At 37.2% G+C, this 26946-nt stretch overlaps 1 protein-coding gene across 1 annotated transcript in view; it reads left to right on the top strand.

Moving 5' to 3' along the window:
• Nucleotides 1–2678: 2678 nt before the first annotated feature.
• The window catches only part of ddah1 (dimethylarginine dimethylaminohydrolase 1), a 35130-nt gene continuing 10862 nt past the window's right edge, over nt 2679–26946 (top strand). Inside the window, exon 1 of the mRNA XM_039651419.2 lies at nt 2679–3106. Within this exon, the coding sequence (XP_039507353.1) occupies nt 2819–3106 (288 nt within the window). The 5' untranslated portion in view covers nt 2679–2818. The remainder of the gene's footprint in view (nt 3107–26946) is intronic.

The following is a 26946-nucleotide window of genomic DNA, read 5'->3' as shown; positions in this document are numbered from 1 at the left end:
GGAATGAGAGGATGGAATGTGGGGCTCCGGGAATGTTTAGACCGGTCTGGATAATTGAGTGGATTTGGAACAAGAAAAGACAAACTTTGTTCCCGGGGTCTGAGGAATGCAGGAGGAAGTCTGGAGAACGATCCGGCCGAGCTGACGGAAAGATGGAGACACTGAGGAATGTCCATAGAAGAGGAATTCCAGCCGTGCACACACACTTAGACACACACAGACGCACACACACACACAAAGACACACACACATATACTCACAAAGAGACACAAACACATACTAACAGAGACACACACACTCTCTCTCACACATACACACGCACACACTCAGAGACACACAAACATACTCACAAAGAGACACACACACTCGCACACACTCACAAAGAGACACACACAAACACTAACAAACAGACAGACACACATGCACACAGACACTCACACACATGATAATGACATCATGGCGAATATAGTACGTCCAGATAATTCGATATCACACTGGACTTGGTGCTGAAACCCGAAGCACAGGACAATAGTGACATCATAATAACAATATTCATGATTCTGAAGCTGAAAATACAGGATTATTTAGACAAATATGCTTGCTCTCTGACTGAATGTATTTAAAATAATGTAGGACACTTTTTTTAATATCAGATATCAGGAGCCAAATATTCCCCCAGTGCATTACATTATATTCAACATTATATACAGTAGGAGTCTATTGCAGTACTGACACTAAAACTCTGGAAATAAAAATTAAAAATTCACACAGTAATTTCACACAGTAACAATAAAGTCAGAATTGCGCGAAATAAAGTCAGAATTGCGAGGAAATATAGTCAGAATTGTGAGAAATAAAGTCAGAATTGCGAGAAATAAACTCAGAATTGTGAGAAATAAAGTCATAATTGCGAGAAATAAAGTCAGAATTGCGAGAAATAAAGTCAGAATTGCGAGATATAAAGTTAGAATTTCGAGAAATAAAGTCAGAATTGCGAGAAATAAAGTTAGAATTTCGAGAAATAAAGTCAGAATTGCGAAAAATAAAGTCAGAATTGCGCAAATAGTCAGAATTGTGAGGAAATAAAGTCAGAATTGCGAAGAAATAAAGTCAGAATTGTGAGATATAAAGTCAGAATTGTGAGATATAAAGTCAGAATTGCTTGATATAAAGTCAGAATTGTGAGAAATAAAGTCAGAATTGCGAGGAAATAAAGTCAGAATTGTGAGAAATAAAGTTAGAATTTCGAGAAATAAAGTCAGAATTGCGAGAAATAAAGTCAGAATTGTGAGAAATAAAGTCAGAATTGCGAAGAAATAAAGTCAGAATTGCGAGAAATAAAGTCAGAATTGTGAGAAATAAAGTCAGAATTGCGAAGAAATAAAGTCAGAATTGCGAGAAATAACGTCAGAATTGCGAGAAATAAAGTCAGAATTGCGAAGAAATAAAGTTAGAATTTCGAGAAATAAAGTCAGAATTGCGAGAAATAAAGTTAGAATTTCGAGAAATAAAGTCAGAATTGCGAGAAATAAAGTCAGAATTGTGCAAATAGTTAGAATTTCGAGAAATAAAGTCAGAATTGTGAGAAATAAAGTCAGAATTGCGCAAAATAAAGTCAGAATTGTGAGAAATAAAGTCAGAATTGTGAGAAATAAAGTTAGAATTTTGAGAAATAAAGTCAGAATTGCGAGAAATAAAGTCAGAATTGTGCAAAACAAAGTCAGAATTGCGAGAAATAACGTCAGAATTGCGAGAAATAAAGTCAGAATTGCGAGGAAATAAATTCAGAATTGCGAGAAATGAAGTCAGAATTGCGCAAAATATAGTCAGAATTGTGAGAAATAAAGTCAGAATTGCGAGAAATAAAGTCAGAATTGCGAGAAATAAAGTCAGAATTGACTATGGACCATTGAAGTCATTATATGGAGAAAAAAAATATATTTTCCTCAAAAAAATGACGTCATCAGCGCTCTGTGTGTGTGCGTGTGGAGAACCACAAGTCAACAACAACAACACATATCACGCATCCATAAAGTTGAGTCCTTTCTAAGGTCACTAAATACACATTGGGGGTGGTGGTGGCGTAGTGAATAAGACCCGGGTTTGAATCCACTGTGAGACACCAATGTGTCCCTGAGCAAGACACTTAACCCCTAGTTGCTCCAGAGACGTGCAACCTCTGACAATATATTACAACTGTAAGTTGTTTTGGAGAAAAGCGTCAGCTAAATGAAGAAATGTAAATGAACTTATTTAATAATATAATTTAGACCTTCGACCGTTGGACCCCATTGAAGGCACTACAATCCTGGAATGATTCTTTTTTCGACTGAAGAAAGAAACACATGAACATTTTGGATGACGTGAATCATTAGAAATGTTTCGTTCAGGCGTGAACTTTAAAATCTGTTTTTAAGGCGGAATCGCATCTAGCCTAGACTTGTTCTGTTCACCCCTCCGCCCATATTATGCATTCTAGTTGTTGTTGTTTTTTTATGATTAATTAATTTTTATTTATTTATTAAATGCTCGAAGAAAAGAAACGAGAGGGAAAAAAAAAACATTTAAAACAATGATCATTGTCACAACATAATACAACAATACTAGAGTCTTTCAGCCTATAGTTTTTATTGGTTCGCGGCCCTTCGGGAGCGTCGGTGACGTCATCAGCGCGCTGTTTGTACTCGCCCTTTCAGACCTCGAGCAGTGTGTGTGTTTGTGTGTGAACCACAACAGGCAACAACAACAACACCTAAAAAAAAAACAACAACACACACGCGCATCTCGCATCCGGAAACTTGAGCCCGGCGAGTCTGTGATGATGTCCACGTTCGGGCGCTTTACGCACGCCGTGGTCCGCGCGGTCCCGCGGTCTCTGGCCACAGAAGCGCTCCGCACCGAGAGTCTGGGCGAGCTGGACCTGCCGAGAGCCCAGCAGGAGCACGAGCTGTACGTGTCGGTCCTGAAGCAGCGGCTCGGGCTGGAGGTGCTGGAGCTGCCCGCGGACGAGGCGTTGCCGGACTGCGTGTTCGTGGAGGACGCGGCGGTGGTGTGCGGAGACACGGCGCTCATCACGAGACCCGGGGCCGAGAGCAGGAGGAACGAGGTACGGATCAGAGAACACGATATCTGGAACATGGGGTTCATGCACTTGATTCAGGCGCGCGACCGAGAGGGGTTTGAGAATGCGCGTGCGTTGTTTTCATGTTGTTTTGTTGTGCATTTTCAACTGCGATGTGTCAAGTTTCAGTTTTCCTTAGGCTTGAGGTCAAGGGTCATTCTGAGCGTTCTCCTTTAGTAAGCAGATATTGAGTTGACAGAAGTTTTTGTGAAAACTGTTCATGCAAGTTGTGCAACTTTACTGGCATAAAAGCACGAGCAGCTTATGCTGAGATGGACCGGCGAAAACCAAACATACTGAATCAGTGTTGTCCTCATCAAGCGAACTATTGATTGGCATTGAAAGATTTCATTCGTCAGCATCACTAAACGCAGCGAGTTTCATCTGTTGCATGCATGTGTATCCCACTTTTCAATAGTGCAATCCATTCTACAGTTGTATCATTCATTTGTTAAAATGCATTTAGTTTCCTTTAGTTAAAGCTACTGGATGTTTTTTTGTTTGCAAAAATGAAACCAGTTTTGCTGTTAAATATAGATTTGAGATTAGTTTGTAATATGAAAACCGTTGAATGAATTGAATGCAATTAAGGTATAGGTAGTTTTCACTTTGTTGTTAGGGGTTGCTAGGTAGTTGCTAATGTGATGTTTGGGTTGCTAGGTAGTTTCTAATGCATTTGAAACGGATAATTTCATCTTCTTTGAGGTGAATCCAGGAATTTTGTTTATGGCTATTTTTTTCATCAACTGAGTGAGAATGTTATTGGTTTAGAAGTCAAACTTATTACTTTTTATGTCATAATTATGACTTTTTGTCAATTGCCTTTTTAAGTTATAATATGAAAGACTGTTCATCTAATAATTATGACTTAGTATGCCATATTTTTGACTTTTAATCACCAATATGACTTAGTGTTTACTTTCGACTTTGCATCTCATCAATATGACGTAGTTTTAATGCTAATGGACTCAGCATGATTGTGTTGAGGCCGTTGGGTCACTGAGGGAGAATGTCATTGGTTTAGTTTTGTCATTTCTTCTGTATTGAAGTTGCTGTTTAGTTTTTGCTCTTTAAGTGAGGGATTGTAGGAAATATAGTTTAGATTGATCTATATGTCAGTCGGGAATGGGGTTGTTTAGCCATCAAAGGCATTTTTGAGATCCCTTGGGTAATTCTTCTGATTATTGAAGATGCTTTAATGTAAATTATGCACTTTTTAAATAAAACGGTGAGATTATTTGCTTGGTAATTCATGAAAGTCCGCTGTAGTTACGTTCGGCCAGTAAAACATTGATGTGTCTTTCCACAAATTTCCACTGTATGAGGACTAGGGATGGGCAACGATTAATCGCATCCAAAATAAAAGTTTGTGTTTACATAATATATGTGTGTGTAGTGTGTATAAAAACCCACACATGCATGTATATATTTAAGAAAAATGTGTTATTAATATATCAAATATTTATATTTATATGTAATATTAATTGTGAATATATATATATACATGCACATATTTCTTAAATATATACATGCATGTGTGGGTATTTATATATGCATATTAATTATACACACTACACACACATCTATTATGTAAACACAAACTTTTATTTTGGATGCGATTAATCGCGATTAATCATTGCCCATCCCTAAGATTGATTAGCATCAAAAATGAATTTGGTTGAGTATGAATCAAATGTAGATGTATTGTTACGTCATTTTTACATTTATTACTCTTTTTTGGAAAACAGCTTTGCACATATACGTTGTATATTTACCATATTTACGAAATATTCACTGTAATTTGAACCCATTTAGACATCCTTCCTGCTGAAAGACTAAACGTCTGTGTTTGAGACGTCACCCTAATGGTTTTGCTTAATTAGTCTTGTGTGTTTGCTAGTAAGGGGGTGAGATTGAGCTTTAAGACTGCTCCACTTGACTGATTGCCTAAATGTTCATTAATGATGTTTGCAAAGTCAAGAATCCCATTACAAACCTCTAATAATAAGTTTAAAAGATCATCGTGTGCCTCGTCCTGCAGCAAACATGCTTTTCAAAATGTTCCGTTAGGTTCACTAATAATGTGACTAAAGTTGCACAAGAAAAAAACCCGAATAATATGCTGAAAAACGATAATTTGTTTTTCAACTCTGTCTGAAATGGTCAGTTTTTAATGCGCGGCCCCTTTAAGGCTTCAGTAAACGCCCACTGTTATGATTGGCTGATGACGTCACTGCATAGTGTGAGATTAAAAAACCGTATAAAACTCTAACCTTATTTAACATAACACTTTGAATCACCATGTCCTAACATGATCTGTTCTGTGCTTTGCACTGTTGTAGGCCTGTAGCCAAACTCCTGTTGAGTGTATAAATAACATGGGAAATGAAACTAGACCGATGACTCGTTAGAACCTTGTGATTAACAATGAAGTAATCATTAACACAAGAGTTTACTCTTTCCTGGTACCAGAAGAGTTTGCATATGAAGAACCAGGTAAATGATGTCACATCATGTTATTTTTCCATACCCATATTCTCTAAACTAAAGACTGTTGTATTGCTCCGGCTGGGATTCTCTGGGAAGTGTGTCTGAGATCCTCCGGCTGGGCTTCTTCTCGGAGGAGAGTCTCTGAGAGCTGCTCGGGCAGATCTCCCAGCCGTCATTAAAGCATTTGCAGAAGTCTGTCTGTCGTTAGACTCGTTACTGCTGCCGTTAGTTAGTTTAGGGAAGCAAGTTCACTTTTCAAAACACTTTTGCTGATAATTTACTGACCCCCATGCTGTCATCCAAGATGTCCACGTCTTTCTTTCTTCAGTCGAAAAGAAATTAAGGTTTTTGATTCGTTGAGTGAACCAAATGACTCGGAAAAAGATTTGTTCGTTTTGATGAACAGGAGAGTCACGAACTCGCATCACGGAACAGAGCAAGGCGAGCATTTGAGCTTATAAAACTTAAACTTTGTTATTTATTTATTAAATGAGCGATCGTTTCGCTTGATAAGACCCTTATTCATCGTCTAGTGTCGTTTAAAGCCCTTTGAACAGTTTGCACTGAAACTGTCTTTTGGACCTTGAACCGTTTGGTTCCCATTAAAGTCCATTATATGGAGAAAATCCTGGAATGTTTTCATCAAAAACTTTAATTTCTTTTCCATTTGAACCGGGTTCGTTTGACTTTGGTTCATTCACACTGCCAGTGATTTTCCGGAATCAGAGAGTGTGTTCACACACATCCCGTGACAATCCCGTAAAGTCACGTGACATTGATGTGACATGTTTCAGAGCTGCGACTTCTCTCTGGAGAATCCACGATTGTGCATTTCTTTCTCTGATTTGATCATAAACTTGCACTTTTTGTTATACATTTTTTTTTTGTTCACATTTTGTTATAGATCCCCAATCCGGCATCGGGATCAACGCGCTGTGTGAAAGGGGCTTTAGTTAGAGCTCATCCATGCTTTTATTTAAGAGACCAGTGGGCGGAGCCTATGGTGTGATGAGCTGTAACTGTAGAGAGCCTAAGCCCCTCCCCTTCTGGTCGACCACCATGGGAACTTTTTTCGGAAAAATATCGAATGGTAGTTAATGGCGAGAGACAACAAATATTTTGATCTGGTTTGAATTGTGCCCTGAATTATGATGTTTGTCAAATTAAAAGATACGTTTTAAAGTAAAGAAAGTCGCAGTTTGATGTAAAACCGTAATTACAAAATACTTAATTACAAAGACTACAAACCCCAAAGGTGCACATTTTCTCTCAGTGAATGAAGCGAACTTTACTGAGGCTAATGTCTGTCGTTGTTTCTATAGTCTTACGTTATAATCGTAACGTTACGAGTGTTTTGTACCAGAATGCACACACACACGAGCAGCGGATCTCACTCGTTGTTTCGCTTCCTGGGAGATGTAGTTCACAGAGCGATTTTCACATAAAACTAAATTATACTCTTCTGTTTTATGACAAACTGCGACGTTTTTGACTTTCAGAATTATCTTTTAAATTGACGAACATCATATGTGTAATCGAGGGCGCAGTTCAGACGGAATAAAAAGATAAGTTGTCTCTCGCCATTGACTACCATTCATATTTTTTACGAAATAAGCTCCCATGAGCCGGAAGCGGAGGGGCGGGACTTATGCTCTCTATTGGTCAACTATTGGTCGCTCTGGAGTAGGGATGGGCAACGATTAATCGCGATTAATCGCATCCAAAATAAAAGTTTGTGTTTACATGATATATGTGTGTGTGGTGTGTATAATTATTTTGTATATATAAATACTAACACATGCATGTATATATTTAAGAAAAATGTGTTCTTAATATATCAAATATTTATATTTATACATAATATTAATTATGTAGAAATAAAGTATTTACATGCAAATATTTCTTAAATATACACATGCATGTGTTAGTATTTATATATACAAAATAATTATACACACCACACACACATATATTACGTAAACACAAACTTTTTTATTTTGGATGCGATTAATCGCGATTAATCGTTGCCCATCCCTACTCTGGAGGCGGGCATATGCAAATGTGTGATGTCCCAGTCAGATCCTGCTGTTTTTGGAGCTTGATTAACCCTTGTGCTGCATTAGATTTTTAACACCGTTGAGTGCATTAAGGACCAAAAATGGCCATATATTAAACATTGCCTAAAATATTATATATTATTATTATTTTCCACTTTTACCAAGTTAAATCTTTTAACCAGCATCAGTCCTCATCATAACTACCAAAAATGTATTCAATTTCAGGATTTTAACCCTTTAATTACCAGTTTTGTTTGCGAAACCATCGATTTGTATAAGAGGAAAAAACACAAAAATTCAATTATTTTCAATAAACTAAATGCAAAGAGAAAACTTTAGATTTGGATTATCACAGTCCCACTTTGCAAAAAATCCCACTTAGCGCGTTAGAGACCAAAAATGGCCACCTATTAAACATTGCCTATTGCCTAAAATAAGGTGCATTTCCACCCATAGGGAATAAATATGTAGTGACGTCATCTGGTGGAATACACTATATAATGCAAATATAATGCTTTTGCTTCAAAATGAAAGGATGTTTGTTCAAAAATCATGTTTCATGTATTACTGACAGCCTCAGATTTAAACAACGTTTTAATGGGTTTCAATGGGCCATTTTTGGTCTTTATGGTGCTGAGTGTTACTATTTGATCTACACAGTGTGTGTTATACATATTTTGCAAAATGGGATCACATTTTTTACATGTATCCAAAAAGTCACAATTTTGCCAAATTTCATACCATTTGCATTAAAACAGCCAAAATGGTCAAAGAAATTAAACTGCAAAAGACCAAAAATGTCCCTAATGCAGCATAAGGGTTAATGAAATGCTTTGTTTATAACGAGGACGTTTTAATGCTACAAAGACCTTTGATATGCCAAAGGATCAAGGCGAGTTTGATTCCACTTTAAAAAGCTTTAGCATGGGCATCTACTGTATGTGTGCTTATTGGCTGTTCACCCCAGGTGAACCCTGACTTGTTTAGCAGTAACGTTTGGAAAAATCCAGGGATTGTTGCATCACTGAGGAATTTAGGTCAAACTCAAACTGATGCCATTTTAAATGCTCGATTCATAGAAAACGGCAAATTACGTAATAAGCGGTTTGAGCTATTTTACTGTCAGCTCCCATGATAGATCATGGCCTGTGGCGTCTGTGAATAAACCCAGTGCGCTCAACGCTCAACATCTCCTGAGGCACGCATTGTGTCGCTGTGAAAGGCACTTGGATCGCGGTATTTATGTCCTGGCGTTTGAGGGCACCTTTTGCCGAGGGTTGTGTGGACGGGCTCGTTCTCTCAGGAGCAGTTTAGCTTATCTTAAATCTTGGAGCCGTTGCTTTAAGAACATTTTTTAGCGTCCACATGCCGTAGCTAAGCGAAACACACAGTCTGGCGTTCATAAAGCTGTCGCCGTTGCCCTGATTCTGCCAATGAAAGAAAGGGTTTCAGATATAAAACTCTTGCCAGCACAAAAGCTCGTAACACACTGCTGGTCTTTGGCCTTTGGAGTGTGTGTTACTGGTTAGATATTAACCTTGCTTTGTTAATCTTCATCTTGTGGAAAAAAATGCGTTTGCAAAAATGCATAAGCAGTGGGTCATAACATGCTTCATATCGCAGTCGCAGCCAAATATAATTCAGCATCTGCTACAGAGCGTGTGTGTAAAAGCTTTCATGGGTATTGATTGGTCTAAACACACACACACACACACTTGTTGTTCACTGTTGCGTGACTGATGTTTAGTGACGGATGGATCGATAAATTGCACTTAACTTTGAAGTGGCCCACGCTACTGAAATATTAATGAATATATCTTCTAAATATGATTATATATTTATTATTGTAACCTTATTTTAGATTTACAATATACAATAGAATTAATTTGTTGAGTTCATTCACTCAGCCACACATTAGTAGATTTGCTTTTGTATGAGGAAGTACTTTTGTCCAAGTCTTAAATGACAATGTTGAAAATTAATTTGCAATGCAATCGTCTGATGCAGAAAAGTTTGACTATTTCTTTAGAATTGCATTTAAAGTGCCCCTAATATGCATTTTGGTATATTCCCTATCGTGTTTGTGTCTGTGAATGAAGTTTCAAAGATCAAAGTGGATAAATTGAGTTTTTGTCTCCTAAAAGAAAGAAGTCGTCAGTATGTCGTCAGTCGGCCGATACCGATACAAATATTTTTGGGTTTTAAAATCCGATATATCGGCCGATATTTTATTTATTTATTTGAAACTGGACATGATTGTCACAAATTTTGTCCTGCTTATTTGAGTTCAGGGAACTGATGGGGATGATCTTTTAATTGTTATTCAAGCAATGTATGTATCGTGACCAACTCAACGAGTGTTGCCAACAGGAACGGTGTAGAGCGCCCTCTGGTGGACAAACTATACAACTCCAACACTCATGACATGGTTCAAGCGTGTTTCGTCCGTTTTTATTTTATTTTTGAAATATTCATTTATCGGCCATTATAACTGCCGATACCGATAGTTTGAAAAATGCCTAATATCGGCCGATAATATCGGTCTGCCGATATATCGGTCTGGCTCTAGTCGTCAGTAATTACAGACTTGCTTTCTGCTTAATTTTCGTAGCTTTATGATAAATTTGCGTAATCCCCGCCTCTTGTCTTGATTGGCTGAACAGCGTCTCTTAGCTCCGCCCTCTGTATTGTATAATATTGTATCTGAGACTGGGAGAGTTTGGTTCGTGTTGTTCGTTCATGTCGAGAAGCAATCGGCAACAGACTGGGTCATCTGACCAATCAGAGCAGAGTAGACCAATCACAATACACTGGGGCATGAATATTATTAATATTCATCTGTTTTGATGTCTTGAGATTATATAATGAATGTAATCTTCTCGACCTTGCTGTTCTGCTCAATAAACGTTCAGATCTAAATTGTCTTTAGAACAGAATGTGCATCTGAATGAAGTTGAAGGTCAAGGCCTTCAGATCAACTCTGGATTCTGACCAATCAAATGGAAAAAAGAAGTTGTTCGGCCTTCTGACGTTTCGTTTAATGAAAGCCGTGTTTGTTCTTGTTCTGCCGCGAGAGATGCCGTTGTGACTGCGTTTTTATTCTAAGTTGGCGTGAAGTTTCTGATTTGAAAGTTTAATGAAGTTTCGATGTGGAAAAGCACAATGGGAGGAACTCGGATCAAATGTGTGGATTTATTTAGAAAACTTCAGATGTGGAAAAATATCTTGTTGCGTAGTTGAAACATTTGCCAACAATGTGAAACATTTATGCGTGTTACAAATACTTTAGAAGTCTTGGTTGTGGCAAATAAAGTGATAACTCTCTCTCTCTAGTGATAACTTTCATTCATGTAAACAGAATTATGAATGAATGTAGCATGTTTTGTTCTTCACAGTGTACCATCATCACTGTTGTTCATCTAGGCTATTCAGAGTTTACATTGTCATTTGTTGCGTTGTGTTTTAATAAAATGAAACGTGTTGTAATGTCTTACCCTGAACTATTGTAAAAAAAAAAAAAAGTATTTACAAACTTAAAAAGTAAAAACTTTTAAAATAAAGTCATCAGTTCTAATGTTATTTTTCTAAATCTTTGAGCTCTGATTGGTGGTCCAGAGGGCTGATAATTTGCTCACCAAGATGTCCATGTCTTTCTTTCTTCAGTCGAAAAGAAATTAAGGTTTTTGATGAAAACATTCCAGGATTTTCTCCATATAATGGACTTCAATGGGAACCAAACTGCTCAAGGTCCAAAAGACAGTTTCAGTGCAAACTGTTCAAAGGGCTTTAAACGACACCAGATGATGAATAAGGCTCTTATCAAGCGAAACGATCGCTCGTTTAATAAATAAATAGCAAAGTTTAAGTTTTATAAGCTCAAATGCTCGCCTTGCTCTGTTCTGACGCACGTTCGTGTTCGAACTCGTTCATCAAAATGAACAAATCTTTTTTCGAGTCAACTCATTCATTTTGTTCATTGAATGAACCAAATGACACGAAAAAAACTTAAACTTTGTTATTTATTTATTTATTAAATGAGCGATCGTTTCGCTCGAGTCGTTTAAAGCCCTTTGAACAGTTTGCACTGAAGGACCTTGAACCGTTTGGACCCCATTGAAGTCCATTATATCTAGAAAATCCTGGAATGTTTTCATCAAAAACCTTTATTTCTTTTCGACTGAAGAAAGAAAGACGTGGACATCTCGGATGACATGGGGGCGAGTAAATTATCAGCAAAAGCTTTTTAAAAGTGAACTACTCCTTTAAACCGCGGGTGCTTCTCCGTAACGTGATGAGTGATGCTCCTGAAATGTTTTCCGGCATCGGTTTATAGGTTGCAGTTCTGCAGAACTCGAGGTGTGTGTTTCTGTGGAAAGAGGCACAATAAAGATGTGATTAGATTAGATTCGATTGAACTTTATTGTCATTGTTACGCAGTCAGAAGTGTTTCATAGACAGGAACAGCGTATACCTCACAACATCTACTAATATATGAATAAACATGTGTGTTAGTGTGTGAAGAAACACATCAGCAATATCTTGGTTCAATAAGAAACGGCCTTCCTCACAGTAGCATGATAAACACACGCAGGACAGCGGCACAGGTGTGTGTGTGTGAGAGAGAGAGTGAGCGAGCGACAACAGGATCTCTGGAAGTGTCATGTGTCCTACACAAGTGTCTGAGAACGTTAATGTGAACCACACACTGCCTCTCTGTGTTTAGACTAGACAGTGCTCACACACACACAGAAGCTCTCGCTCTCTCTCACACACACACACTCTCTCTCCTTCTGTTTGTCTGGTTCAGAAGTGACCCAGTTTCCGTCTGTACCACTTCTGTGTGTGTGTGTGTGTGTGTGTGTGTGAAACTGCCCGTGTCATCCAGGTTGGCCGTTCCCGGGTCAGTCTGACATTCCTAGCGTTCCCGTTCCTCCTGCGACATTCCTGTGTTTTCCTGGTTTGTGGGAACGTTCGGCACTGAAGGAAAGAGTTTGATTTCCTCCATTAATGAACAGACGCCCTCACTCGCCTCTTGGGGAATTACATCTCAAACATACGTGGATTAAAATGACACACTTCTTTGTCTAGCTCATGCTGAACTTATGACAAGCATGTTATTAATCCTTCACACACACACACACAATTCTCTTGAATAATAATAAATATATTCATATTAAATAATATTAAATAGAGTCTAATGACGTAAACAAATGTACAACAGATATTTCATATATATTAATGTACCCAAATGTGAGGTCAAAGGGGAACACTGAGGACTCTGGACTGGATGTAACTAGTTGCTTGTTAGTTGGTTTCTATGGTGTTGCTATGTAGTTTCTAAGATCTTGTTAGTTGGTTTCTAGGGTGTTGCCAGGTAGTTTCTAAGATCTTGTTAGTTGGTTTCTAGGGTGTTGCTAGGTAGTTTCTAAGAACTTGTTAATTTTTTTCTAGGGTGTTGCTAGGTAGTTTCTAAGAACTTGTTAATTTGTTTCTAGGGTGTTGCTAGGTAGTTTCTAAGAACTTGTTAATTTGTTTCTAGGGTGTTGCTAGGTAGTTTCTAAGATCTTGTTAGTTGGTTTCTAGGGTGTTGCTAGGTAGTTTCTAAGATGTTGTTAGTTGGTTTCTATGGTGTTGCTATGTAGTTTCTAAGATCTTGTTAGTTGGTTTCTAGGGTGTTGCTAGGTAGTTTCTAAGAACTTGTTAATTTGTTTCTAGGGTGTTGCTAGGTAGTTTCTAAGAACTTGTTAATTTGTTTCTAGGGTGTTGCTAGGTAGTTTCTAAGATGTTGTTAGTTGGTTTCTATGGTGTTGCTATGTAGTTTCTAAGATCTTGTTAGTTGGTTTCTAGGGTGTTGCTAGGTAGTTTCTAAGAACTTGTTAATTTGTTTCTAGGGTGTTGCTAGGTAGTTTCTAAGAACTTGTTAATTTGTTTCTAGGGTGTTGCTAGGTAGTTTCTAAGAACTTGTTAATTTGTTTCTAGGGTGTTGCTAGGTAGTTTCTAAGATCTTGTTAGTTGGTTTCTAGGATGTTGGTAGCTAGTTTCTAAGATCTTGTTAGTTTGTTTCTAGGGTGTTGCTTGGTAGTTTCTAAGATGTTGTTAGTTGGTTTCTATGGTGTTGCTATGTAGTTTCTAAGATCTTGTTAGTTGGTTTCTAGGGTGTTGCTAGGTAGTTTCTAAGATCTTGTTAGTTTGTTTCTAGGGTGTTGCTAGGTAGTTTCTAAGATCTTGTTAGTTGGTTTCTTGGGTGTTGCTAGGTAGTTTCTAAGATCTTGTTAGTTGGTTTCTAGGGTGTTGCTAGGTAGTTTCTAAGATCTTGTTAGTTGGTTTCTAGGGTGTTGCTAGGTAGTTTCTAAGATTTTGTTAGTGGTTTTTAGGGTGTTGCTAGGTAGTTTCTAAGAACTTGTTAGTGGTTTCTAGGGTGTTGCTAGGTAGTTTCTAAGAACTTGTTAATTTGTTTCTAGGGTGTTGCTAGGTAGTTTCTAAGATCTTGTTAGTTGGTTTCTAGGGTGTTGCTAGGTAGTTTCTAAGATCTGGTTAGTTGGTTTCTAGGGTGTTGCTAGGTAGTTTCTAAGAACTTGTTAGTGGTTTCTAGGGTGTTGCTAGGTAGTTTCTAAGATCTTGTTAGTTGGTTTCTATGGTGTTGCTAGGTAGTTTCTAAGATCTTGTTAGTTGGTTTCTAGGATGTTGGTAGCTAGTTTCTAAGATCTTGTTAGTTTGTTTCTAGGGTGTTGCTTGGTAGTTTCTAAGATGTTGTTAGTTGGTTTCTATGGTGTTGCTAGGTAGTTTCTAAGATCTTGTTAGTTGGTTTCTAAGGTTTTGCTAGGTAGTTTCTAAGATCTTGTTAGTTGGTTTCTATGGTGTTGCTATGTAGTTTCTAAGATCTTGTTAGTTGGTTTCTAGGGTGTTGCTTGGTAGTTTCTAAGATGTTGTTAGTTGGTTTCTATGGTGTTGCTAGGTAGTTTCTAAGATCTTGTTAGTTGGTTTCTAAGGTTTTGCTAGGTAGTTTCTAAGATCTTGTTAGTTGGTTTCTATGGTGTTGCTATGTAGTTTCTAAGATCTTGTTAGTTGGTTTCTATGGTGTTGCTAGGTAGTTTCTAAAATCTTGTTAGTTGGTTTCTAGGATGTTGGTAGCTAGTTTCTAAGATCTTGTTAGTTTGTTTCTAGGGTGTTGCTTGGTAGTTTCTAAGATGTTGTTAGTTGGTTTCTATGGTGTTGCTAGGTAGTTTCTAAGATCTTGTTAGTTGGTTTCTAAGGTTTTGCTAGGTAGTTTCTAAGATCTTGTTAGTTGGTTTCTATGGTGTTGCTATGTAGTTTCTAAGATCTTGTTATTTGGTTTCTAGGGTGTTGCTAGGTAGTTTCTAAGATCTTGTTAGTTGGTTTCTAGGGTGTTGCTTGGTAGTTTCTAAGATCTTTTTAGTTGGTTTCTAGGGTGTTGCTTGGTAGTTTCTAAGATGTTGTTAGTTGGTTTCTAGGGTGTTGCTAGGTGGTTTCTGTTGTGTTTTTTGGAGTAATTTCACACTCTGGTCTCCGTGATCCTCTGTTCTTTAGATATAGCTTTGGTCCCTTTGGGATTTTTTCCACATGTTTTATCGTCCAGCACATTAGAAAATGTAATGATTAGTGAAACAACAGTGTTCAGTTTTTGCACTGTAACTCACGAACACACTCATTTGAACACCAGTTAATTTGGACACACATCACTGCATTACATTGTCTCTCAGCTGAAGGAAGGGATTGTTAGTAAGAATGGTGTAACGAGAATCATTAAAATGCTAATGAGCCCCGGTTGCCAAGTCGTCCTGTGGAATCGGGCTATATTTAAACTGTTTAAAGGGTTGACATATTGCAAATGCTTGTATTGTAATCTTTTACTCATTTTATAATCTACCAGAAATACAACTGTTTTAGATGATTTTGAATACATTATGATTTTTATGATTACTTTTATTTAAAGTGATTTTAAAATTTCATGTAATTTAGCTTAAATCTCTGAGATGTTGCTCTAGATTTGAAGTAGACAGTACAGTAGTTCTGCCATCTGTGTGTGAGTGTGTGCTCAGCTGTGTGTTTGCGCGCTTAGCTTCGTGTGTGTGTATGTGTGTTTGTATATGTATATGTGTGTGTGCTCAGCTGTGTGTGTGTGTGTGTGTGTGTGTGTGTGTGTGTGTGTGTGTGTGTGTGTGTGTGGTCTGATGCACACTAGGGTTTTTGTAGGGAGTGAGTGTTTGAATGTTCAGAGATGTCGGGTCAAAGTTTGCATGTTGTGACTTCTGTGTGTGTGTGTGTGTGTGTGCGTGTGTGTGCTCTCACCAAGGCCAAGTCCTTCCGTCTCACACCAACACATGAAGAATTTCTCAGTTGTGAGTGTGAGAAACTCTTTCAGTGTGAAAGTCAGCTACATCTGATCCAGTCTGCAGAGTTTTTCGCTCACACTCACAGATATTAAAACATTAATTTAAATCTACATAAAAGCAAACGGTAAGTCAATATTATTTCAGAGTCTAAACAACCCCATACTTTACTGAACATCACTAGTTTGGCGATAATAAAGGAATAACTCCGATTAAGACGTTTATAATTTTGATTATTTGCTGATGTGGTTGTTTTTCTGCAACTCTATCGCTATTCACTTAATTTTAAAACACATATTACATTTATAATCTTGATTATAATCACCGAATCATGTCAGTCAGTGTTTACATAAGCTTAATCATAGCCGTTGTTGCAGATGTGTGTCAGCTCCCAGCATGCACTGCAGTGCTTACCTACATGTCTTTCTATAAAGCTGCTTTGAAACGATGTGCATTGAGAAAAGTGCTGTGCAAATAAATGTCAATTGAATTATTTGTTGATGTAACACTACTTTTAAAGAGGAAAACACACTATTACATATGATTATACACACACACACACACACACGTGCACTATAACAACTGCACAGAGCACACACACACACCTGAGGATTCACACTTGCACAAGCGTCCTCTCAGTTGTCTAACCTTGTGTTTCAGTGTTTATACTAAAAGTGTGTGTGTGTGTGTGTGTGTGTACTGGACTAGACGTTGTGTAGTTAGTTAGCAGCGAAGGTCAGTGTATGATTCACACACTCTGTGGTTGATGTATGATATGAGGTAAATCTCACCGCACACACTCACGTGGCCTCACGCACACACACGCACACACACACACACACACACACACACACAGAAGGCTGGATTAGGCTTCAGTGCAGGAAAAGAGTAGTTTGATTGACACAACACGTGTGTGTTTCTCCCTCATACTGTGAATACATGTTATTTTTCTCCTCCGCTGATGGACACACACTCCGTTACATCCAAACCCACGACACGTGCCTCCCTCAGTTACATCCCCACTGCACTCGGATAACCAAATCATGTGTGTGTGAGTGAGTGAGTGTAAGTGTGTGCGTGAGTGTGTGTGTGAGAGTGTTTTTGTTGAAAGTGTGAGAATGTGAGAGAGTGTGTGTGTAAGAGAGAGAGTGTGTGTGTGAGTGTGAGAGAGTTGCTAGGTGTGTGTGTGTGTGTGTGTGTGAGAGTGAGAATTTGTGAGTGTGTGAGAGAGTGTGTGAGAATGAGTGAGAGTGAGAATGCGTGTAAGAGAGAGAGTGAGTGTGTGTGAGAGTGTGGTGTGTGTGTAAGAGAGAGTTCGGTGTGTGTGTGACAGAGAGAGAGAGAGTGTGCGTGAGAGTGAGTGAGGTGTGTGTGTGTGTGTGTGTGAGAGTGTGTGTGTGAGTGTGTGTGTGTGTGTGAGAGAGAGAGAGTGTTTGTGTGTGTGTGTGTGGTCCTCACTAGTTTAAAAGGCTTCTAAATCAAATTCAAAACATATTTTATTGGATTGTGTTTCTGTAATGGTTGCGCTTGTGTTCGTTAAGCGAATATCATGAACCTGTTATAAAATATAGTGAAACAAACGTGTGTGTGTGTGTGAGTGTGTGAGAGAGTCTGTTAAGCGGCTCTGAGTTATGACTGCAGCACATGGCCTGTGCATGACATCACCGGTTCATCAGCGTCCATAAACAGAACACACATGTTCCCTCTGGCATGTGTGTGTGTGTGTGTGTGTGTGTGTGTGTGTGTGTGTGTGTGTGTGTGTGTGTGTGTGTGTGTGTGTGTGTGTGTGTGTGTGTGTGTGTGTGTGTGTGCGTGTGCGTGCGCGCGAGTCCTCAGATCATCAGCAGACGTCACCGTGTCTCCGGTGACCTTTGTGGACGGGGTCGATGACATCACCTGTAACTCGCACGCTACGCTCTTAAAGGTGAAGTGTGTGTGTGTGTCATATGTTGGATGCTTATTTTAAACGTGTTTATCATATTTCACTTTAGTGTGTGTGTGTGTGTGTGTGTGTGTCGCCCTCTCACTTCCTGATCAGGAGATTTCCACCAATACCAGCGCCCCCTATAGACATCACAGAACTGATTGGATTGTTTTAATTATTCATATTAATTATAATATATTATTATTGTTTTACCATTAAATTATTTTAACCATACATTGTAATAATAATATATGACAATAATTTAATAATAATTTATAATTCGGTAATAACTGTTTATTATTATTTTATGTTTTAAATGATTTAATAAATTTTTTATATTTTATTTTATTATTTAACTTAATAAAAATATTATTATTTTGAAACCTATTTACACTTATTTGTCTTATTTTCACCACTTATTCTCTCATTTATTTTAAACAATGAATTATTATTATTACTATTATTATTAAGAATGCAAAATTATTTAAATGTTATTTTAATCATGAGTTATTATTACTATTTTATTGTTTTATAATGTGAACATTATTTTGATTGAATTTGAATTATATCTGAATATTTGTTATGGTGTACAAATAATTTATAAAATCGTATCATAATTCTTAATAATAATAATAATAATAGTAATGCAATTTATTTATTGTTTTGTTTTATAATCTAGAAATTATTTTATTTTATTTTTAATTATAAGTTATTATTTATATTTTATTGTTTTATAATAATTATAAATGATTATTTTTTATAATGTAAAATTGTTTAAAAAATATTATCTTTATTATTATTATTAATCATTTAGAATTTTAATCATACATTGTTATTTATATTTTTATTGTTTTATAGTATAAAAATATGTAATTTTAGTTTTAATTATAGATTAATATTTGATTGTTTTATAATGTAATTATAAATTAATATTTGTTATGATGTAAACTTGATTTATAAAATCATATCTTTATTATTATTATTCATCATTTAGCATTTTAATCATACATTATTATTATTTTCATTGTTTTATGTAAAAAATCATGATTTATTTTAATTTAAATCTAATCATTATTATTAATATAGTTCTGTTGTTATTTATTGTATTATTTTATATGTAAAGATCCACTGATAAGGAGAACGAGAGAAGTGTGTTGTTTGTGAAGCCGTTATTGTACGAGTTGTTCGATCTTCTGTGGTTCCAGCTGTTTTCTCCATCACAAGTGTGTGTGTGTGTGTGTGTGTACGCTCACACCGCTACCTCAAACACCAGCCGCTTCAGGAATGATAATGACAGAAACATTCCCGCTGGAAAAACACACACTGATTCTTCTCTTCTTTACGCACGTCTGCGTCTCCTTCCAGTGTCCCAGCATGCACCTGTGCTGACCTGTCCCATGATGCACCTCTGCATGCCGTTACTGTGAGGACACGTCTGTGTTTGAAGGAGATACACACACACACACACACACACACACACACACACACACTGGATCTTCGCCTCACAGATGCAGATCTTGTTGCATAAGCGTCTGAAACTCACTTCGTTCTCACATTCAATATTAGTGTTTCAGTGACACTTTACACTCCCGTTCTGTTAGTTCATCATTAACTAACCATGAGCAATAATGTCTTACAGTGTTTATTAATCGTTGTTTATGTTAGTTAACACAACACACAGCTGTTCATTGTTGGTTCATGATTGTGCAACTGCATTAAATAATATTAACAGATGCAACCGATCTATTAATGTATTAGAAAATGTTGAAATTAAAATGAACTGAGATTAATAAATGCTGTAGACATTTTATTTATTGCTCACGTTAATAAATGGACCCTTATTTTATAGTGTAGAATTATTTTATTATTTTATTTAAATAGATTATTAATATTGGCATTTTAATTATTAATAAATTAAAATGTAAAAATTTTAATATTTAAAATACATTTAATTATTATGTCTAATTATTTTGTTTTCATTTTAGTAAATTAGTATTACTGTGTAAAATTGGTCACATAAATATTAATAACTTAAATTATTATTATTTCACAATGTGGAATCATTTAATCATTTCATTTTAATAAATTACTACTATTTTCACTGTGCAAAATTGCTAATTTAATTATTAATAAATTAAATTGTTATTATTATTTTACAATGTAGAATTGTTTTTTAATTTCATTTGAATAAATGATTACACATACATTTCGTAATTTAATCGTTAATAAATTATTCTTTTCTATGTAGAATTATTTTATAATTTCATTTATATAAATTATTACTATTTTGCGATAAACATTTTGTAATTTAATTATTAATAAATTGTTATTATTTTCTGTGTAGGATTATTTTATAATTTTAAATGAATAAACTATTATTATTGTGTAAAAAAATGGTGATTTTATAGTGTATCATTATTTTAGCATTTAATTTTAATAATAATAATTGTTATTATATTATGTACAATTATTTTGTATTTAATAGTAGTTAATAATCATTACTTGTAATGACACTTGTCATTTATTTAGTACAGTTCAGTTTTAATATAATATATTTGAATGCCTGTAAACTAGCTGATCACCAAAGACAAAATAAATGATACATATAAATGTAACAGTATGATGTTCTCTATGTGAATATATAAAGTGTAATTTATTCCTGTGATCATTTCACCATCATTACTCCAGTCTTCAAAGTCACATGATCCTTCAGAAATCACTCTTATATGAGGATCTGATGCTCGGGAACCATCTGATGTCGTCACACACACACACACACACACACACACACACACACACACACACCAGTCGTCAGCTGTCCGCTGGCATCTCTACTCATTAACCGCCTGTTGTCCTTGTAGGGTCATGTGACCATCGTGAACACAGGTTATTCGGGAATGTGTGTGATGTTATTCATGTCGCGACTCAGGCATTAAGCGACTGTGCGTGTGTGTGAAGGATCCACTCTGACCTCATTCATCAGCATATTTCTCAGACAGGTTTAAAATATATCCTGTAGAGACATGTGGGTTATTATCACAGTGAAACAAATGTGTGTTTAAGCAAAGGTTAGGTTTTGTAATGTTTGTTTTTGTCATTTTAAAAGTTTTTTTTTAAAGGGTATATAGTTTGTATTAAGTTTAATTTTGTTTTGGTTGTAGCACTTCTGCTGCCAGAATATCCGAAAGTTTTAAATTAAATAAATTTACTATATTTTATTTTGATAATGTTTTTTTTTTAATTTAATATTTTATAATTTTAGGGTTAGCCCTATTCTAAACTAGTTTTAGGTTTATATTACATTTGTAGTTTATATATTCATTCATTTTTTGAGCATACTAAAATTAAAATGAAATTTTCAGCTTCAAACTAAACTTGAAAATATTATATAAAAAAGTTGAATTAATAAAGTTATTTTTAGTTTATTTATTTGTGTGTGTGTGTATGTGAGTGTGTGTGTGTGTGTGTGTGTGTGTGTGAGTGAGGTTAGTAAGCGAGGGAATGTGCAGCACATGGAACTGATAAAGGAAACTCAGTGTCTGTGTGTTATTATCTGAAGAATATCAAGTATCTGAGGTATGTGATGTGATCCAGGTGTGTGTGTGTGTGTGTGTGTCCAGTTGTAAATAATGTTTAAAATTAGTCATTGAGTGGTCAGTCTTTGTAGTGATGTCGACGTGTCACATGACCAACATCCCAGCAGTCAACACTCATTTATTAAAAGTAAACAAAGTTTATCAACATATTGAATAGAAACCTTGGCACATATATACAGTATATGGTCTTAATTAAATATTTTAATTTTAAAAGAATTTTTAAAATTTTTTAAGAAACGTTTTAAAGTATAATTGGTTTTTAATTATATATATATATATATATATATATATATATATATAAATTATTTTTATTGAAATGCATGCATGCTTTCATTTTTTCCTTTTTTTTTTAAATAGTTTGTATGTTATGGTTAATTTGCTGTTATGACAAATGTATTCCATATATATTTATTTTTACTTTTTAAATAAACTGATTATAGCAAATACAGTATTTTTACAGTATTTATACACATTGTCTGTATAGTTAATATATAATAATTGTTTAATTATGTATTTAGTCATTTATTTAAATATTTAAAAATGTTTTTAATTAATTAATTTGTAGTAATTTTTCCTCCATATCACTTTGTGTTTTAAATACTTTATTAATTATTATAATTTATATTAAAAAAATTTTTTATAACAACATTAAATCAAAACAATGGCATTGCTTGAATTTTTATGCAATGCTTTATTTGTAATGTGTGTCGTGCAGAAATCATTCCATTGGTTTCATTCCATCTGTTATTGTGTGAGTATTTTTGCAGTTTGTGTTTGATCATCTCTCCTGAACGAGTGTGTTGCTGGTTGAAGTCTCTGTCTCTGAGTGTGTGTGAAGCTGACGCTGGACACACACACACACACACACACACACTCTCTTGGTCTCGTCATCTGTTTTCTCCTCCGTCCCGTTCCACATGGCTGGCTTGGGTCGAAGGTGAACGTCCTAACAGAGGTGTGTGTGTGTGTGTGTGTGTGTGTGAACGGGACATTAGCAGAGGGATGCCAGAGCTTTTCCCATCAGTGTCTGGAATCAGTGTTTCCATGACGGAGTGTGTCTGGATCTGCAGGAAAAGCCTCATGTGGAGCAGCTCCTGATGAAACATGTGGAACACACACATCCGTGTGTGTGTGTGTGCACATGTCTGCGTGTGTGTGTGCACGTGTGTGTGTGCGCGCATGTTTGTGTTTTTGTTTGTGTGTGTGTGAGTGCATACGTGCATGCATGTGTGCGTGCACGTGTCTGTGTGGGCGTGTGTGTGTGTGTGTGTGTGTGTGGTTTGTCCAGAATGTTTTTTTTTTTTGCAGCTCCACATTAAAAAAATTATCCTGTATACCAACATTTCAAACTGTATTATTATTAATAATAATAGTAATAAAGTAAATCATAATTATATGGAGATATTAGAGTTGTAATATTATTACTGTCCTGTGAAATGGAAATGTAATGTATATGTACACACACACACACACACACTAACCCTGTTATTATGATCATCCTCACTGTTACTCTCATTCTGAAATGAGTCATATACTGTATTATGCTTGATCAGAGCCTTCGAGAATCAGTTCAACTGAGTCGTTTAAATGAACCGATTCCACAGAACGATTCAACTAATGCACACAGAATCGCGAGATCAAACACATCTGGAGGAAACACTGAGCATATAAGGCTCGTGTCCGACAGGTCGACTCTAAAATTAGACTTAAGACGGAGTGTAAGACTCGATATGAGCAGGAGTGGAGAGCTCTGCCGGCTGTGTTCATCAAAGAGCATCCCAAAAATCGAGTGGAAAAGAAAACGTGTTTCTGGGAAACCCCTTTTTAGTGTTTATGGGAAACTTCATGGCAATTTTTCCTTTCTCATATCTCTCACACACACACACACACACACATTCCACGTTTTCTTTGGTCTGTTCATTTTTCTTCACACAGGCTTTTCATATTTGGTTGGAGGCTCCCCTCCAGGACGGGAGCCAGAACATTCTTCGGAAAACATCGGTTCCCGGGCCGGTTCCGCTCCACACACACAATGAGTGTTGTGTTCCTGAAACCCGAGACACGGACGAGACGAGTTGTCATGTTTCGTCTGTCTCAGACGGTTCGTTTGCTGTCGATTATGAACATTTCTCAGATTTGTGACTGGAGAAACTGAGCTTCAATCCGCGTTTCCATCACAGATTTGCACAAAACTTGAGATGGTCCTCGAAGCAGAACATGAAATCCTCGAGGAGGATCTAACTCCTCCCACCTTACATATACCTAAACCTACTCAGCTCCACCCCCTGATCCCTAACCCCACCCCTAAACCTACCCAGCTCCACCCCCTGATCCCTAACCCCACCCCTAAACCTACTCAGCTCCACCCCCTGATCCCTAACCCCACCCCTAAACCTACTCAGCTCCACCCCCTGATCCCTAAACCTACTCAGCTCCACCCGCTAATCCCTAACCCCACCCCTAAACCTACTCAGCTCCACCCCCTGATCCCCAACCCCACCCCTAAACCTACTCAGCTCCACCCCCTGATCCCTAACCCCACCCCTACACCTACTCAACTCCACCCCCTAATCCCTAAACCCACCCCTACACCTACACAACTCCACCCCCTAATCCCTAACCCCACCCCTATACCTACTCAGCTCCACCCCCTCATCCCTAACCCCACCCCTAAACCTACTCAGCCCCACCCCCTGATCCCTAACCCCACCCCTAAACCTACCAGCTCCACCCCCTGATCCCTAACCCCACCCCTAAACCTACCCAGCTCCTCCCCCTGATCCCTAACCCCACCCCTACACCTACTCAACTCCACCCCCTAATCCCTAACCCCACCCCTAAACCTACCCAGCCCCACCCCCTGATCCCTAACCCCACCCCTATACCTACTCAACTCCACCCCCTAATCCCTAACCCCACCCCTAAACCTACCCAGCTCCACCCCTCAGATCTGGATTCGTCTCCGCCCCCTGGATCTCGTGTACTGCAATGAGGTGTTACTGGAAAACTTTAGCGATTTTTTTTCTAGATGTCGATTAAAAACTATCGCAAAATGACTGCGTTTCCATGAGCTAATATTATGCGACTAAAACTTACATTTTTCATCTCGATACGATAAGTTCAAAAATCGGATGTTGGTGGGGATTTACGTTCATCATAAAACTGCATCCATCCAATCATCCAATCAATGGATATAGTCACTTTGATGATGGATAGATGCATTTTTAATGCGCTACAGCATTATGGGTAATGTAGTTTTTCACCGTGAATCCTGCAGTTAATCACGGTTGTGTAAAAACTAAGTTGAACTAGTGTGAGCCGACGGATTCAACACAAGCAAATACTCTGGGTTCACGACCTCGTAGCTCACAGTTTATAAGTTCTGTGGAGAAATTCCGTAAATTAAGATGTTTTTTGATGTAAAATTATTGATTACGTTATTAGAGAAACTCGGAGAACATGTCAATCGATAGAATAATGGGAACCCTAAACCGTTGTATTTCTGGACCCTTTAAGCTCCTGTATGGACGAGTGCCGGTACGGAATGAGTAAACGAGGACGGAATTGACATTTTGCCTGTTTTCATGACCTTTGACCCCGACTCCCAGCCTCGAAACGCTCCGTTCATCAGTGTGTCGTCAGGCAGAAGTCCTGGATCCCTGCGTTTATTTATCAGGTGTGTGTGTGTGTGTGTGTGTTTAAAGCGCTTCATTTCCTCTGTCTGCGTCAGTGAGATGGTGAGGTGCGATTGAATGACCCAAACCATCACACACACACACACACACACACACACACACACAGGACGTGAGCTGGATCGAACCCCTGTCCAGCGGTGTGTTTGTTGAGTCTCCGTGGTTGAAAATGCATTCCTGCGAGACCTTGTTCATATTTATGGCTAATCGCTCACTCACACACACACACACACTCGCCGTGGGTCGCGCTGGTGTGTGTGAGTGTCTGGGAACAATGTTGTTGTTTCATATGTGTGTGTGTTTCTACAAGGTCTTATAATCTCATCAGTGCCGGCGGCCAATCAGGACGGAGCTTTGTGTTATTCTGGGGTTATGAATTCCTGATCGGAATATATTTCTGTGAGTCTGTGTGTGTGTGAGAGAGAGTGAGTGTGTGTGTGTGTGTGTGGATTTCTCAGTTGTGTTACAGCAGTTTAGCGGTTTACACATTGTTTGGAACTCTGGGAAACGGAATGTAACAGCTCTGTCTGTATCTATGGCAACAGAACCTTGTTTGATTCCGCTGATTACATTTGAATTTGATTCCTGAGCTAATTTGGCGGGAAAATCTATAGACTTTGATTGACACCTGTAAAGCGTTCAGCACACAGTCTCCCGTCCTGTTTCTGAGATTTAGACGTTGTTGGCAGTTAAAGCGCTTGTGCTGTAGTTACACACACACACACACACACACACACACACACACACACACACACATCTTCAGCTCATTGACATGTAAAGCGCAGTAAGTGTCCTGTGAGAGTCTCTAAAACACCTTATATTGTGTGATCTCGGGCTTTCACGGTTCATGTGTCTGTCCAGGCTTTTGTCTCTTTGTGCTGCTGATTCCGGTAAAGGAGGAGAGATAGTAGCACATGCGAGTGTCTCTTTACCGCAGGAATGCGAGGGTGTGTAATGAAGCTCATTCCTCTGAGCCGGTGAAGGCGAACAAAGCTTCCCTGCGGACACCGATCCGGGAGAACTGATCCCGACTCTGGCTGGGAATGAGGGATTCAGCCTGGGGGGTCCGTTTGCTTTCAGAACTCCCTGGAGAACTCCAGCTCCGTGTTTTTCTGGAGCTCCAGGGATGAGTTCAGGAACACTGGATCCGTTTCACTCTTGCATTCCTCACTTTACAGAAGCTGTGTGTGTGTGTGTGTGTCAGGCTGTGTGAGGGTGTTTTACTGGATTCATTTTATTATTACAAAACTTTTACTATTTTATATGTGTGTTTTTTTTTTCTTTATTTTTTAAATTCTTTTTGATCATCTTTTGGTTGGGTGTTTTTATCTTATTATTTTTATATAATTTTTATATATAATTTGCGCATTATACATTGTTTTATTTTGTATTTTACACAGTAGCATTAGCATTTTAAAAAAAAATCTTTATTTTGTTCATTTTATTCTTTTTTACCAACTTTGGTGTGAAATTTTCTTATTTTTACTATTATTTTTTTAATATAATTTTAATAAAATATTTTTTTATTTTTAATATTTTGTATTTTATATATATTTTTTGCTTAATCTGTTTGATTTTATCTTAATATTTTTATATATTTTTTATTTGATTTTAATTTGATTATATTATGATTCTTTCTTCAGAGTCTGCTTTTTACTTCTTTTGATGTTTATAGATTTTTGGAGTTTATGGAGTTTATTTTTGACTTTTCATTT

The sequence above is a fragment of the Pimephales promelas genome, chromosome 20 (assembly GCF_988280905.1).
Source record: "Pimephales promelas chromosome 20, fPimPro1.hap1.1, whole genome shotgun sequence".
Taxonomy (NCBI): Eukaryota; Metazoa; Chordata; class Actinopteri; order Cypriniformes; family Leuciscidae; genus Pimephales; species Pimephales promelas.
Note: the sequence above shows the minus strand (reverse complement) of the source record. Positions and strands in the feature narration are given on the sequence as shown.